Below are 16,135 nucleotides of genomic sequence, written 5' to 3' on the forward strand. Positions count from 1 at the left end.
ACTAGAAGCTGAATTATTTCTGCTACCCAGTGCTTGGACGACCACCGCGGTGCTATCAGGATTAGCGACAAGCCCTGCTCTCTCACCCTGGCTAGAGTGGGGGAGATCAGGCTGAGAGGGGGGAATGCATAGAGCAGCACGTTTGGCCATGAGTGGGCCAGCGCATCCACCCCCAGAGGTGCATTTACGTCTGACAGGGAGAAAAACAGTCGACAGTGAGCGTTTTCCTGCGAGGCGAAGAGATCTACAGCTGCCCGGCCGTATTTCTGCCACACCTGCTCCACCACCTGCGGGTGGAGAGTCCACTCTCCGTACAGGGGGTTTCCCCGGGACAGGAGATCTGCGCCCCTGTTCAAAACGCCCGGCACATGAGTCGCTCGGAGGGACATTAGCCTCGAGCTGCTCCACATGATTATCTTCCAAGCTAACCTGTGTAACTGCAATGAGCGAGTCCCGCCCTGGCGGTTGATGTATGCTACCACCGTGGTGTTGTGTGTTTTCACCAGGACGTGGCGACCTTGGAGAAATTGCAGAAAATGCTTTAGTGCAAAAAACACTGCCCAAAGCTCCAAGAGATTTATGTGAGCCTGAGCCAGTCTCTGGTCCCAGGTGCCATTCACTGTTCTGCCCAACATGGTCGCTCCCCAACCTGACAGGGACGCGTCCGTTGTCATGGTTACCCTGGATGACACCGCCCCTAGCGGGACACCTGACGCGAGAGCCGTCCGGTCCTCCCACGGGCGGAGCGCCAGCACACAAGCTGGCGTTATTTTCACTCTGCGGCTGAGGTGACGGCGTGAGCACAGGCGCAACGCCGCGACCCAGCGCTGAAAATCCCTCATCCGTAGGAGACCCAAATGTACGACAGAAATCACTGACGCCATGAGGCCGAGTAGGCGCAGACAGAGTCTGAACGTCACGGCTGTCCCTACCCGGAAACGGGAGAGACACTGAGTGAGGGACGCTACTCTCCCCTCCGACAGCGTGACTCGATAGGAGAGCGAGTTTATGTTGAGACCCAAGTATTCTGTACATTGTGCGGGTTCTACTCGACTCTTTGTCCAGTTTATATTGAACCCAAGATCCCTGAGGTGATTTATCACCGCAGCGGAATCCCTGACTGCCTGCTCCCGTGAGTGGGAGCATATCAGGTAGTCGTCTATGTACGAGAATATCCTGATGCCGCTGTTCCGTAACGGAGACAGAGCTGCCTCCACACACTTTGTGAACACCCTCGGTGCTAATGACAGCCCGAACGGGATGGCTTGGTATTCGTAGGCTCTGCCTTGATACGCAAACCTGAGAAACTTCCTGTGTGCGGGATAAATGGCGATGTGAAAATACGCGTCCGAGAGATCGATCGTTACAAACCAATCTCCTGGACGAATAGATCGACAGAGCACTTTGTGTGTTAACATCCTGAAAGTGTACTTTCGTAGGTGTCTGTTTAACACACGGAGGTCTAAAATGGGCCGTAAGGCTGAGCCGCCCTTCTTGGGAATGAGGAAGTAACGGGAGTAAAAACCCCGCTGCGCTTCCTCGCTCGGGACGGCTCTGATCGCCTGTTTGTTTAGCAGGGATGCTATCTTGTCCTCTAGGACTAGTGCTGAATCCCCCCTGGCTACTGAAACTAACACACCGTTGAATCTGGGTGGTTTCATAGCGAGCTGTAGCCTGTAACCCTGGGTAACAGTGGACAAAACCCATGGGTGAACTGCGCATGCGCGCCACTGGTCTGTCCGCGCAGCGAGTGGACTGTGCGCGCCCTGTGGTGACGTCACCTCCATCACCTGGAGGGAGCGGCCTCCCCTCAGAGGAGCATGAGCTCCATCTGCTGGGATTATGAGGCCATTACTTTGTTTTGTTTTTATTTTGTTTTGGGGGGAACATTTCACCCTCGGCCCTTGGCCTGGCTGTGAAAATGCACACTTTATTTCTTTTAGTGTTGAACTGGGTACAAGTGCTTGGGGACACTGTGTTACCTGCCCCCTGTTCTCTTCCCCTTGAACATGAGGGGAGAGGAACTGAGAGAGGACCTCTGGAAAACTGGAACACACCAGGGCCTCTGAAGCCTGAGCTTGGGGGCTCTGCTCCACCTCCATTCCCTTTCTTTTCTTTGAGGGAGGGGGGGAGGGAGAAGCAAGGGGTGTTAGGTCGCACGCCTCTTCTTCCCGTCCCCGGGGTGGGATGGGCGGTTTCTTGCTGCAACTGCAGCGAAAGAGTGTTTGCCCCATGGCTTAGCTTTTTCTGACCGGGGCTGCTGGCTAGTCTGTTGACCAGCTGCCTGTTTCTGCGGTCTGCGGTCCGACCCCTGTCTCTCCCTCACTGCTGAGGCTGCAGCAGCAAAGCCAGCCCTTGGTCCCTGAGGGGGGCGAGAGATGGGTGGTCGGGTTAGGCAGAGGTCAAAAGCTTCACCCTCTTGTTTTCTGAGGGTGCTGGTCTCTCTCATTTTCTCCAGAGCTGGACCGAAAAGACCTTTGGTGGGGTCGTATGCCGCATCCATAACCTCTGCCTTCTGAGCATCACTCAGGCCTGAGAGATTCAGCCACAGGGCCCTCTCACCTGAGACTGCAAGTCCCATTACATGACCGCAGCCCTGCACTGCGCCACGTGAGGAGCGCAGGATGAGGTCGTTCACCACACAAATCTCATCCCAGAGAGCAGGGTTAGGTGAACCTGAGTCCAGCTGTCCACCCATCTCCTCCAGGATTTCCGCCTGATATGCAGATAGCAGTGTCATTGCATTAAGAGAGCACACTGATTGCGCTGCGTACTTGTACATCCTCTGGAAAACAGACGCCGTGAGGCGCTCCATTTTACTAGGTAGAGAGATGCTGGAGGAAGCTGAGAGAGAGCGACGGTTTGGGTGGAGGTGATAAGCCACTGAAGGCTCCACCGCTGGGGGTTCGGCCAGCCCCAGTTCCCCCATTCCGTGGATCTCAAGCTTTGAGTAGCCCTTGGTGGGAAGCTTACTCTTAAATGGGCTGGACCAGTACCTGCTCATTTCTTTCATGCAGGCAGGCACTGCTGGCAGGAGTTGTTTAGATGGTGGTTGGGCTGGTGGGAGCCTCTTACCATCATATAGATCTCTCTCCGCCCCTGTGGCATCCTGGGCTGCAGGCCATTGAATCCCCAATTTGGACGCGGCCCGTTTGCAGACCTCGTATAAGTTGCTGTCCACTGTGGGAACAGCATCAGATGCGCTGGGGGGTCTGGACTGTTGAAGAGGAAATGTGGAGTCATCCTCCTCATCCTCCATGTCGTCCATGTCGAGGAGGTCAGAGCTGGCATCGCCCTCTGCGTCCTCGTAGCCCGGCTCCACCTCGAGGAGCTCCTCGAAAAGTGGAGGCATGTCCGGGCAAACAGCGTCCATCGAGTCCGCCCAGCCGGTTGAGGCTCGCGGCTGATGGGTGCTGGTTGTGGCTTTTGAGATGGCTCCAGACAGGCACGGGTCCTGACTACCGGCCACTGCCACTCTCAGCCTCCTTTCCAGGATCTTTTCTGGCATTGACGCACAGTGGGTACATAACTGGGGGTTAGCCAGCGATGCTTGAGCGTGTTTAGCGCCCATGCAAGCTATGCACATAGGATGAGGGTCCTTGCCCGAGATGGAAGCCCCGCATGACGCAGGGCACAGGCGGGATGCAGCCTCTTTAACCTTCGGCTCAGACCCTTTGGTGGGGGTAGCAGCCGAAGACATGGCGACTGGAAAAGGAGCGAAAAGTATAAATATTCAGCCGTATCAGGCGCGCCGCAACGCGTTAGCCTGTCGGTTAGTAGCGTTAGCAAACGGGGTTTAGCCCGAGCTAACAGCGCACCGTTAGAGTCTGCTCGCCGTGACACGTTAGCTGAACTCCGGGTACTCGGCTCGGCTAACAAGCTAATGCTAACTGAACCTAGTAGGCTCGCCTTAACGCGCTAGCCGTACGGTATAATGTTACACAGTCACCGGCTACGCCGATAAACAAATACAGGTTAGCCGGACAAAACAGCTCGCCTTAATGCGGACACTGCTCGGTTAATTATCCTGTGTAACACCACAAAGTACACTTCTCACGAAGTACTTACTCAGCAAAACCAAACTAAAGCCGGGAACTGCGTTCGGCGACGTGTTCCTTGACGGGTCGTCTGTGAACTGTTAAGCAGAAAAACCAAGCTAGCTTAGATGAGCTGAGGGAGCTATAGTTTCTTCACGGGAAGAAAGCGAGAATGATTTGTAAGGGGCGGTCGACTGTGTTAATATAAGGGGGCGTAGCCCTAACACAGGTCGACCTGTCTGTCAATGACAGACGTTGTGTCATTGGAGCTTCCTTAGTTGGTCACGCCGAGGCGATTCCCATAGTGAAACACCGAACGAAGTTAGAAAAAGAACCCATTTTTATAAAATTGCTTTTCAATCAGATGCATTTTAGTCTTTTGTATGCTTGTGTGCTCATGTATATATATGTGCATATGTAACTGTATGAATATGTACATGCTTGTTTCTTTATTTTTTCCATCCTATTGTTTTTATTTAATTATTTATGTTTCGGTGTATTCTGTTGTACGTTATATGAATTGCCTTGGAAAGCACTTTGTGCTTTGTGCTTGAAAAGTGCTATACAAATAAACTTATTATTATTATTATTATTATGGAGAGACCTTCGTCAAATCATCTAACATTACTGCCAAGCAGCTGAAATATAGAGTGATATTGTGCTTTTAGCTGACGTGTGTCACCTCACTGTTTTGAGCGATGCTCGTTCATGTATATGTAGAGCGAGCACAAGCGCGAGCCCGACGCTGACTTTCGTTGACTTAACGGCCACAGGTGTCGCTGTAAACAAGCATTTCTGATTCTTACAAACATTCCCTTTAAGAAGCTGTAATCAGAGAATTTTTTTTTCTTACAATAATTACTCAAACTGATTAATTGATTATAGTTGACAACTAATCGCTTAATCGTTGCAGCTCTAAGGTAGATTTATTTTTATTCTCATGTCACACCTCAAAGTTCTGCTCTTCTGTCACATTGTAGTTGTTCTTTTTTAGTAATCACTTTAACAGACCAGCAGAGGGCAATGTTGTTCTTTACCTCCTCTCTCCAAGTTTCCATTATATCAATTCAAATTAGGACTATCTTTAAAATCTTAGATTAAATCCATCTTTTTATTTATTTTCATCCACTTTTACAGACTGCAGCAAGAAACGTCTCGACTCACTAAACTGTAATCAGTACTATTTAGTTGCATCACTTACAAACTTTGTCTATGGATTTCTCAAACATTAGGGTCACATAGTCCCACTGCATATGGATTGTCTCCAGTAAACCACATGGAAAAAGTCAAGTTGCTGATTTAATACTGAATCGAGTACAACATGCTGAATGTGGTGGAAAAAGTATTCACATCTTTTAGTTCAGTAAAAGTAGAAATACAACCAATGGAATGACATAAAATTCCTGTTTTCAAATCTACCAATGGATTCCTTAGGGTTTCTAGTTTCGTATGATACCTCTCTGTAGGCGGGCCGTATCCTGGGCGCATGGCCAAAATGAGTGATACACCTGAGGGCGGATCCGCACCTGAGTCGACAAGGTCCAAGCTTCTGACAAACATCGAAATATTTGCTAGTCAGCTGACTGTAGCTCTCACTCTCTCTTACTGCTCAAAAAAAGATGAAGTTAATTGTGTTACTCAACTTGCTCCTCTTCTGTCACGTTGCATCTACAGGTAAGATCATATTGTGACTCAACGTTATTTCCTGTTATTCTTGTTGCTGCAAAACTTGTTAGATTTAGTCACTTTTTAGTGCGACATTAAGGAACCACTTTCACTTTGTCACACTGAACTTAAAATAATACCACAAGCCTACTGTTGTTTTTATATAGGCCTACACGCCATTGTGTCACAAAACGACACCTTAACTGTATATATGCTTTAGTTTAGGCAATTAAAAGGGAATACAAACTGGGAAGAAAAAGTTTGGAAAATTGTGTTTGGTGGATTATTTCTCTGTTGTGACAATGCTAATGGTCATTGTATTTTACATGGTTGGAAAGCCTGTTTATTTACCTTCACAATGATGTCCAACTTGTAAGGATCATGCATTTGTGGGATGAGCAGCACCGCTGATTATGTGGGTAGCGCCCAAGAAAAATTTGCCAAAATGCTCTGCCAATGGTAAACAGTGTATTCTCCTGTTGGTATTGACTCTTGTTTTGAGTTGTTAGGTGGATTGGATGATTGAACTCTCTTTCAGTAACAAGGAACAAACAAGACATATTGGCTATTTTACACTTTATTCATTCAATACACCGTCAGGAGCCTCAGTAGCGGTGCAAGATCGATACGCAGCCACAACAGCCTGGCACCTCCTCCACATGCCATCCAACTTCCGCAGACAGAACCTGGACTCATCACTGAACATGACATTCACCCACATGTTCAGGTTCCATTGTCTGTGTTGTCGACACCAGCGCAAACGGGCTTGACAGTGAAGGGCAGTCATTGCAGGCTTCCTGGTAGCCTTATGAGCTCTGAGATTGTCTGTGTGCATTCTGTTCCTGACCGTCTGATCAGAGATCTGTATGACATAACGTCCTGTAAACCTTGCCTGCAAATCTCTACAAGACAGCCTATGGTTCCTCAGTGCTGTAAGGGTGATGAACCGGTCTTCCTGGGGTGTTGTCTTCCTGGGACGCCCACTCCGCGGTCTGTCTTTTACACCACCGGTTTCACGTAACTTGGCCTTCAGTTTGGAGATGGTACCAGGGCTGACTCCAAATAATGCTGCAACTTGGTTTTGTGGAACACCAGCTTCAACTTGCCCTGTCGCACGGGCCTTATCCAGATTAGATAAACGTGGCATGCCGATGCTTGGAGCAGACACCAAATTATCACTTTAGTAGGGTGCAGCACCCAGCAGGCCCCATGCACATCAGGCACCTGATTGGCAGCACCTGGAGCTCAAAACAAGAGTCAATACCAACAGGAGAATACACTGTTTACCATTGGCAGAGCATTTTGGCAAATCTTTCTTGGGCGCTACCCACATAATCAGCTGTGCTGCTCATCCCACAAATGCATGATCCTTACAAGTTGGACATCATTATGAAAGTAAATAAACAGGCTTTCCAACCATGTAAAATATAATGCCAATTAGCATTGTAACAGAGAAATAATCGACCAAACACAAGTTTACGAACTGTTTTTTTCCCAGTTTATTAATATCGTTGTCATAAACATGATAGAGGAAATCTTGACTGTTGCTAGGAGACGGAACCTCTACGGTGGGAAATCCTATCCTACTATCCCTAAATATGATTGTTTTTATGGTATGACACAATTAAATCAAAATTATATATTACAGCAATTCACATTTACTAGGTTTCCTTAATAATAATTCTATCAATTGCAAAAGAGCAAATCTCTGCTGTTAGTTGGCCTACAATAAATAATAATAATGATTGTATACTGGCCATCTACATTACTCATTGCTCAATGCACAACATTTCTATTTAAATATTATATTATTATATATATATATATAATATTTACCTAATTTATTTTTATTTTAAAACAAAATTGTAACTTCCATACTTTGCTATTGTTTATAGCATGTTATTGTTATTCTATGTTATGTTCATATTTTATATTTTCCAAGCTAGTCGTAATAGTCTGGTATATTTATAATGTATTATAATAGAGTCTTTATGTTGTGTATCCTATAGATATTACCTCTAGTGTTGATATGTATATTTATTGTATTTACTGTGCATTGCCTGAATAACCTGCTGCTGTAACAGAAGAATTTCCCAATTTGGGATCAATAAAGTACATATCTATCTCTCTCTCTCTCTCTCTCTCTCTCTCTCTCTCTCTCTTTCTCTCTCTCTCTCTCTCTCTCTCTCTCTCTCTCTCTCTCTCTCTCTCTCTCTCTCTCTCTCTCTCTCTCGCTCTCTCTCTCTCTCTAATGGGTCTATAACATATTCTTTTGTACGTCAGAGTAATTCAACATATTTTTAAATTCTCCTTTTTGGGGAATTGACAACCAATTAACCCATTTGTGCCCAAAGACTATATTTAGTATGATAAGGACACATTTGTTCTGATCGGTCAAAAGTTTTGAAAAGTGGTACGGACATACTTTGGGCAAGTATCTAACAGTACAACACTTTTTACACTACATATGTATGCATATATTTGATATTCAACTTTGTATGAGTTCATAGATACCAAATACTTGATTGTGCCCTTTGTAGTTTCTGAGATACAGCCATTTTCTTATCATACTACTGTATATCTTATCTGAGGACACGTGACTACTGTTTTTACCTAAAATATAAAGGAGTGCAAAAACAGTAGGCCCATGTGCCCAAAGACTATATTTAGTATGATAAGAAAAACTCACTTTTAAGCCAAACAGTTTGACCGATTTTGAAAATTTCTTCAAATTTGTGCTGAGGCAAGTCCAAACCTCAAAATTTCAGTCGCGGGAACAAATGGGTTAATCAATCAACCCCTCAAGAATGTTTAAAATCCAATTCAAAACCTTCTTTGTCTTGCAGTGAAACACTCCCACATAATGTTCTCTACTGCAACTTCTGGATTCCCAAACTTCCCAGAGTTTGTGGTAGCCGGGATGGTCGATGAAGTGTTGACGGGTTACTGTGACAGCAACACCAAGATCCCAGAACTCAAACAGGACTGGGTGAGGAAACTATTAAAGGATGAGCCACAAATCCTGGTGTTGTTTTCTCAGGAGTGTTTTGATAGCCCGCAGTTCTTCAGAGCCAGCTTGGACAGCCTGAAGCAGCGCTTAAACCAAACTGGAGGTACAGTATGTTTATGTTCATATGTAACTTTTTACTGGTGAAATGTTTCCTCCCTCTGAGGTGAGACGTAGCTTACAGTATAAACACACTGAGCCAATGTGTGTGTGTCTCTGTGGTGAAGATATCATATTATCTATTATCCCCTTAACCTCTTTAAGAGGTTGTTGCACTGAGTGATGATACTGTTATCATATGAAACTAGAAAATCTAAGGAATCCATTGCTACCAACCATGTCATACTAGCTTGTCGGGAAGATCGCTAAATAACGCTGCAAAGTTACGCTAAATTTTGGCGGGGAAAAACTGCCATGGCGATTTTCAAAGGGGTCCCTTGACTTTACACATGCACACTTTATGATAATCACATGCAGTTTTTTTTAATGTAGTATAAACCAGTTATTTCCGCCTATTCTAAAATGGTGATATTTGAATATTTCTGCATACTGGGGTCCTTAAACAGTCTTGAATTACATCAATTGGGTATCACTGTAAAGCTGAGACTCTTGTGGATCCAATGATTCCAACTGTATTCATGTGTGATGATATTAGTCCCCATAGTAACCATTTCAGTGTAGTGAGACCATTTTTTTTAAACTTGACCTGACTTTATGAAATGACCTGTGGTGACCTCTAGGATAATCACAGCCTCATTAAACTTTACATCCACCAACTAGAGACCTAGAGCATTCAGAGGATGGATGGCTTTCCAAGCTAGATTGACAATAAGGGATTTCTGAGCAGTTTACACAACAGAAGTACTCACCATCAAATCGCCGAAAAATACAATTCTTGCAGAAATCTCCAAATGTCAAAAGTTTTTGATACCAAATCACTGCATGGCTTTTTCTATGGTGTTCCAAAAGGTCTTGGTGCCTTAATGTGGTATTTTGGAGGGTTTATTGATCATTTTTATCAATACTCCAGCAGAAAAAAATGTTAACTTATGAAACATAATAGAGCATGGGGATGGCCATCATGTACACCACTTCTATGTGACATCTACTGTTGACTATTTATCTACCCCTGAACATCCCCTGTACCCCACCCCTCTAAAACAGAAGGTAGAATGGTAAAGGAGCTGGCTGTACTGAGATGTCTCTTTTTTCTGTCTCTGTCTCTCTCAGATGCCCACATTTTTCAGAGGATGATCGGCTGTGAGTGGGACGACGAGACTGGAGAGGTTGTTGGTTTTAGTCAGTACGGTTATGATGGAGAAGACTTCCTTGTGTTGGACCTGCAGACGCTGACATGGACCGCTCCAAAACAACAGGCTGTCATCACTAAACTTAGATGGGATAATGACAAAGCTAGATTAGAATACATCAAACACTACCTCATCCACAAATGTCCTGACTTCCTGAAGAAGAACCTACACTATGGGAGGAGCTTTCTGCAGAGAACAGGTAGGATCACATGGCAAGATGTACTGTTGTACATGGACTCAGTGTTTCTAAGGCTCTGTATCATTCCAATGAACATAATATCCTGACACATCCTGGTGTCTCAGTACAGACTCATCTGTGTCTGTCCCTCTCCCCAGAGCGTCCCTCAGTGTCTCTCCTCCAGAAGACTCTCTCCTCTCCAGTCAGCTGCCACGCTACAGGTTTCTACCCCGATAGAGCCATGATGTTCTGGAGGAGAGATGGAGAGGAGATTCATGAGGACGTGGACCACGGAGAGATCCTCCCCAACCACGATGGATCCTTCCAGATGAGTGTTGAGCTGAACCTGTCATCAGTCGCACCTGAAGACTGGAGGAGGTACGACTGTGTGTTTCATCTCTCTGGTGTGGTGGACGACATCGTCACCAGACTGGACAAAGCAGTGATCAGGACCAACTGGGGTAAGACTGGAATCACAAGTGATGGAGTATTTTAGACTGGGGGATGTTTTTTTACATTACATCGCCTGTACCAGTGAAATAATTTGCCTCAGAACAGATTTCATTGAGTGTGTTTGTGAGAATCAAAGTGTGCATGCAGGTGAGTTTCTGACGGGGCATTTCCGGCGGGTCGGGGGGAGAGAAAAAGTCACGAAACGCATCAGAAATCCACAGTGCCTGGAGCACATTGGACAACGCCTAGGAGCTAGCTGTTCAAACTAAACCAAACTAAACACACAAACAACGCCTTATATTATTTATCCTACATTTATTAATCAGAGCATTCACTATAATCACTCAAAATCAGCTGGGGGAGGTGTGTAGAAACAGTTGTTTACGCCTAGCTGGGGTATCGCGAACACCAACCTGATTATTCTAAAGGTTGAGAACCACTGTATTACATAACCAGCCATTAGTCTTAAAAACGTGCAACAGCAACCACATTTAGAGGACCGGTGCTGACATTTACTCTGAGAGGTGCTGCCAAGTTTGATGGCTTTTCACACATAGATGGCGCTAAATAAAGCTTTTACATCTTGAACTCCTGGTTTACTGTACCCACTTAAACCACTGATAAGCTGTGAACCTCTTTGTCAGGGTTTTTATTTACTACACATTTGTTTGACCAATAATGATTGACAGCACTGCCTGAATGTTGATTTGAAAAGAAAGTCATATCCAGAACTGAGGCATTACCACTGAAAACACTTTCAGAACCACACAGCACACAGTGTGAATGAACCCAAAGTGTGAATGTTCTGTTTTGGTTCCAGTTCCTCCTGCAGGGTTCCCTGCTGGTCCTGTTATTGGAGTTGTTGTAGGACTGCTGCTGCTGCTGCTGCTGCTGGCGGTCTGCATCGCTGGACTCTTCTTCAGGAGGAGGAAGAAATAACGGTGAGGAACAGAGATGTTTTTATTCCTCTGATGAATTAAAATAAATACCTGTGATAGTCTCGTCCTGCATATTTAGTGTGGTACTTCTGGTAACTCAATCCATTTATTTGACTGTGATAGTGAAGCACAAAATGAAATGTGAATCATTTTCTAATATTGTTTTCTCTCATCTGTATTTCAGGGTTTCGCCCTGCTAACAGTAAGTATTATACTGTGAAATATTTCACATTATATACAATTTTATACATTTTAATATATTTTTCCCTTTGTGGGCGAGCAACTAATATCCTGTTTACCATAAAAACAAACGTCCTTCATAATGTGGACTCCAATATGACAAGGATTTCACTTTATTTACTACTTATTTTGACAGGGGAGAAGTGAACATAGAAGAGGATGCTGAACTCCACAACCTTCTGTCTCAGAGGACTTTACAATCTGTACAACATATATTTCATTATTATTATTGTTTTCATTATAATTTTATATTCCTGGAAGTGAGATCAAAAATCTATTTTACAAGGGAGACCTTAATTCTTAATTTTTCAGTAAAAGTAGCAATACAAAATACTCCAAATGAAGTAAAAGCTTTCAATGTATGTGTTTTTGTATGTAAAATCTTAATCTGAAAGATTAGTCTGTTAGTTGTAAATAACTGATGGAGTAAAATGTATATTATTCAAGTATGAATTAGCAAAAAATGGAAATACTCAAGTAAAGTATATTTACCTCAAAACAGGAAAATAACTGTGAAAAAAACAAACAAAAAAAGACTGTTTACCATATCTGAACGTGACCAAGTTGACTATAATGTTGAATGTTGTTTTGGTTAAGATACAGGTGTCAATATCTTGTGAAATTCATTTGTTTACCTCAGCTAAGTTAAAGCTATATTTAGGATAAAGTTTACATGCTGTTAGTAAAGTTGTAATAGACAGTAATGCTGTTTGTTATAATTACAATAACACTGTTATTGGAACATTTTGGGGTTTATGCTATGTGGGATAAGGAAGATATTTAAGTTTGCATTATTCTACAGCAATGTCTCAAGTAATTTAAGAGACTGTGTATTTACCTTTATTTTACCGGGTAAGCTTCCTAAACTAAGGGGGAAATATGTTGTGTATTCAGTTACTGTTTAACCACTAGATGGCGATGTAGAGCACATGACATTGTACTGCATGTTTGAAAGGAGATTGAGAGAAGAAGAGAAGCAGTAAAGTTCAGAGTTAAATCCATGCTAGTGTCTCGCTCTCTTTCTTTGTTTGGATTACTTGGGCTACAACATATTATTAGATCAGTTCAGACATAAACAGCTGTTAAAGCCGACTGACAGCTGATCCAGCTGTGATCATCTGTTGCTGTCATCAGAAACAGACGTCGCTTCACGTGACGCTTCAGAGGAGGCTCGCATCTCACGTGGGCGGGACTAAGGGTACGTCCCAAAGCTCTTAATTTTCGTTTCCTCGCTCCTCGATCCTCGCTTGAACCGGAAGTTGTTCTGGTGCGCCATTTTGAAGACCGTCCCAAAGCCCTTATTTGTGCATCGAGGAGCGAGGATCGAGGATCGAGGAGGCTTGCCGGAGGAGCTATGAGCGAGGAGCGAGGATACACCAGTGTATCCTGCACGGAAGTCTTTTGCCGACCGACACGCCCCCTTACTGGATATCAGTTACTGATTGGACGCTGCTGCCGATCAGACTGATCTGATAACTTTACCTCTCAACATCACTGGAGTTTTATACCGGAGTGAAAACAGATCACAGATTAAACGTGTTATAGTTTAGTTGTCTTCTGATTCACTATCTAGTTATAATCTGTGTTAACTGAAGCTCTGAACAGCAGCAGAAGGACCTGCAGTAGCTCTGCTTCACACACCGTCAGTGAAGCAGCCTGACACTGAGAGGGGTTTATAAAAGCTGACAAACAGACTTAAAATAACTTTCTGCATTTTTTAGAATGTTTTTTCTTTTCATGATCTGTTATTTCCCCCGTTAACTTTTATTAATGATACTATTAAAGTCAGAGAGAGGAGGAGAGTCTGTCTGTCAGCAACAAACACCTTTTACATCATTTATCCTCATTTCCATTCAGTCACTTGAGGCTGATGATTCCTGAACGTCGGGTTTGATATGAGTTATATCATTTACATTTTCCCTTTAGCCTAATAAATAATGTCCAGTGTTTAAAAAAACACCGTAGTCATATTCTGGGTTATGAAATAATTAACTCACAATCAGAATATCAATAACTACAGACGCTAATAATGAATAAATAATATAAAGTTATTGTGCCAGTAGAGATGGTTCCTGAGCCTCTAAGCAGTCCACAGTAGAAATACAGGCTGCAGCTTGCACTTGTCTTTATTAGTATTACTACAGGTCAGACACAAACAGCTGTTAAAGTTTACTGACAGCTGATCCAGATGTGATCAGCTGCTGCTGTCATCAGAAACGGACGTCGCTTCACGTGACGCTTCAGAGGAAACGACCGTGGCTGCATCCCAAAGCTCTTAATTGCATCCCTGTTTCCCTCACTTGCGTCTCATCCTTGCGTCTTAGTCCCTCCCACCAGGGAAGCATGGAGAGACGCAAGGAAACCATGCGAGGAGAGAGGAAACGAGGAAATACGATTTAAGCGACATGGGACGGTCGTTTCCTCTGAAGCGTCACATGAAACGACGTCCGTTTCTGATGACAGCAGCAGCTGATCACAGCTGGATCAGCTGTCAGTCAACTTTAACAGCTGTTTATGTCTGAACTATAGTAATACTAATAAAGACAAGTGCAAGCTGCAGTCTGTATTTCTACTGTGGACTGCTTAGAGGCTCAGGAAACATCTCTACTGGCACAATAACTTTATATTATTTATTCATTATTAGTGTCTGTAGTTATTGATATTCTGATTGTGAGTTAATTATTTCATAACCCAGAATATGACTATGGTGTTTTTTGAACACTGTACATTATTTATTAGGCTAAAGGGAAAATGTAAATGATGTAACTCATATCAAACCAGACGTTCAGGAATCATCAGCCTCATGTGACTGAATGGAAATGAGGATAAATGATGTAAAAGGTGTTTGTTGCTGACAGACAGACTCTCCTTTTCTCTCTGACTTTAATAGTTTCATAAATAAAAGTTAACGGGGGAAATAACAGATCATGAAAAGAAAAATCATTCTAATAAATGCAGAAAGTTATTTTAAGTCAGTTCATCAGGTATTATAAACCCCTCTGACTGTCAGGCTGCTTCACTGACGGTGTGTGAAGGAGAGATACTGCAGGTCCTTCTGTTGCTGCTCAGAGCTTCAGTTAACACAGATTATAACTAGATGGTGAATCAGAAGACAACTAAACTATAAAACGTTTAATCTGTGATCTGTTTTCACTCCGGTATAAAACTCCAGTGATGTTGAGAGGTAAAGTTATCAGATCAATCTGATCAGCAGCGTCCAATCAGTAACTGATATCCAATAAGGGGGCGTGTCGGTCGGCAAAAGACTTCCGTGCAGGATACACTGGTGTATCCTCGCTCATCGCTCCTCCGGCAAGCCTCCTCGATCCTCGATCCTCGCTCCTCGATGCACAAATAAGGGCTTTGGAACAGTCTTCAAAATGGCGCACCAGAACTACTTCCGGTTCAAGCGAGGATCGAGGAGCGAGGAAATGAAAATTAAGAGTTTTGGGATGCAGCCTAAGAGCTTTGGGATGCAGCCCCGGAAATCGATCTCAGTCCTCCATCTTGAAGGACGTCCCAATTCATAAAATGCGCATCGAGGAGCGAGGAGGCTTGCTGGAGGAGCTATGAGCGAGGATACACCAGTGCATCCTCCAGTGTTTCCTGCACGGAAGTTTATCACCGACCGACACGCCCCCTTATTGGATATCAGTTATTGATTGGACGCTGCGCCCGATCAGACTGATCAGATACATCAACATCACTAGAGTTTCATACCAGAGTGAAGACGGATCACAGATTAACAGTTTTATATTTTAGTTGTCTTCTGATTCACCGTCTAGTTATAATCTGTGTTAACTGTAGGTGTGAACAGCAAACGGACCATGTTGATGGTGAAGTGTTCCAGCAGCAGAAGGACCTGCAGTCTCTCTGCTTCACACACCGTCACTGAAGGAGTCTGACACTGAGAGGGGTTTATAAAGGCTGACAATGAACAGACTTAAAATAACTTTCTTCATTTATTAGAAAGAGTTTTCTTTTGATGATCTGTTATTTCACTCATTCACTTTTATTAAGTATCCAGTTAAAGTCAGAGAGAGAAGGGGAGTCTGTCTTTTATACCTTTTACATAATTTATCCTCATTTCCATTCAGTCACATGTGAAACTGATAATTCCTGAGCGTCGGGTTTGATATGAGTTATATCATTTCACTTTCCCCTCAAACATTCAGACTAATACATAACTTCTACTGTCAGAATATAAATTAATACAGACGCTAATAATGAATAAATAATATAAAGATATTGTGCCAGTAGAGATGGTTCTGGTCCTCTAAGCAGGACTCAGTCCACAGTAGAAATAC

The 16,135-nt window shown here is 43.8% G+C and overlaps 2 protein-coding genes across 6 annotated transcripts in view; both read left to right on the forward strand.

Annotated features, from left to right (window-relative positions):
• Positions 1 to 11,979, forward strand: part of LOC141754817 (major histocompatibility complex class I-related gene protein-like) — a 39,907-nt gene extending 27,928 nt beyond the window's left edge. For all 3 annotated transcript variants that reach the window (XM_074614165.1, XM_074614166.1, XM_074614167.1), the window contains exon 6: positions 11,773 to 11,979. In XM_074614165.1, coding sequence (XP_074470266.1) covers positions 11,773 to 11,975 — 203 coding nt within the window. In that variant the 3' untranslated portion in view covers positions 11,976 to 11,979. The remainder of the gene's footprint in view (positions 1 to 11,772) is intronic.
• Positions 1 to 16,135, forward strand: part of LOC141754822 (major histocompatibility complex class I-related gene protein-like) — a 55,943-nt gene that overhangs the window by 16,522 nt on the left and 23,286 nt on the right. The window contains exon 1 of one of the 3 annotated variants that reach the window (XM_074614186.1): positions 5,559 to 5,711. The exons of 1 other annotated variant lie outside the window; for it this stretch is intronic. In XM_074614186.1, coding sequence (XP_074470287.1) covers positions 5,657 to 5,711 — 55 coding nt within the window. In that variant the 5' untranslated portion in view covers positions 5,559 to 5,656. Of the gene's footprint in view, positions 1 to 5,558; positions 5,712 to 16,135 lie in introns of those variants that run through there. One more of the 3 variants, XM_074614188.1, reaches the window with a different exon arrangement.

This window comes from Sebastes fasciatus, chromosome 17 (assembly GCF_043250625.1).
Source record: "Sebastes fasciatus isolate fSebFas1 chromosome 17, fSebFas1.pri, whole genome shotgun sequence".
Taxonomy (NCBI): domain Eukaryota; kingdom Metazoa; phylum Chordata; class Actinopteri; order Perciformes; family Sebastidae; genus Sebastes; species Sebastes fasciatus.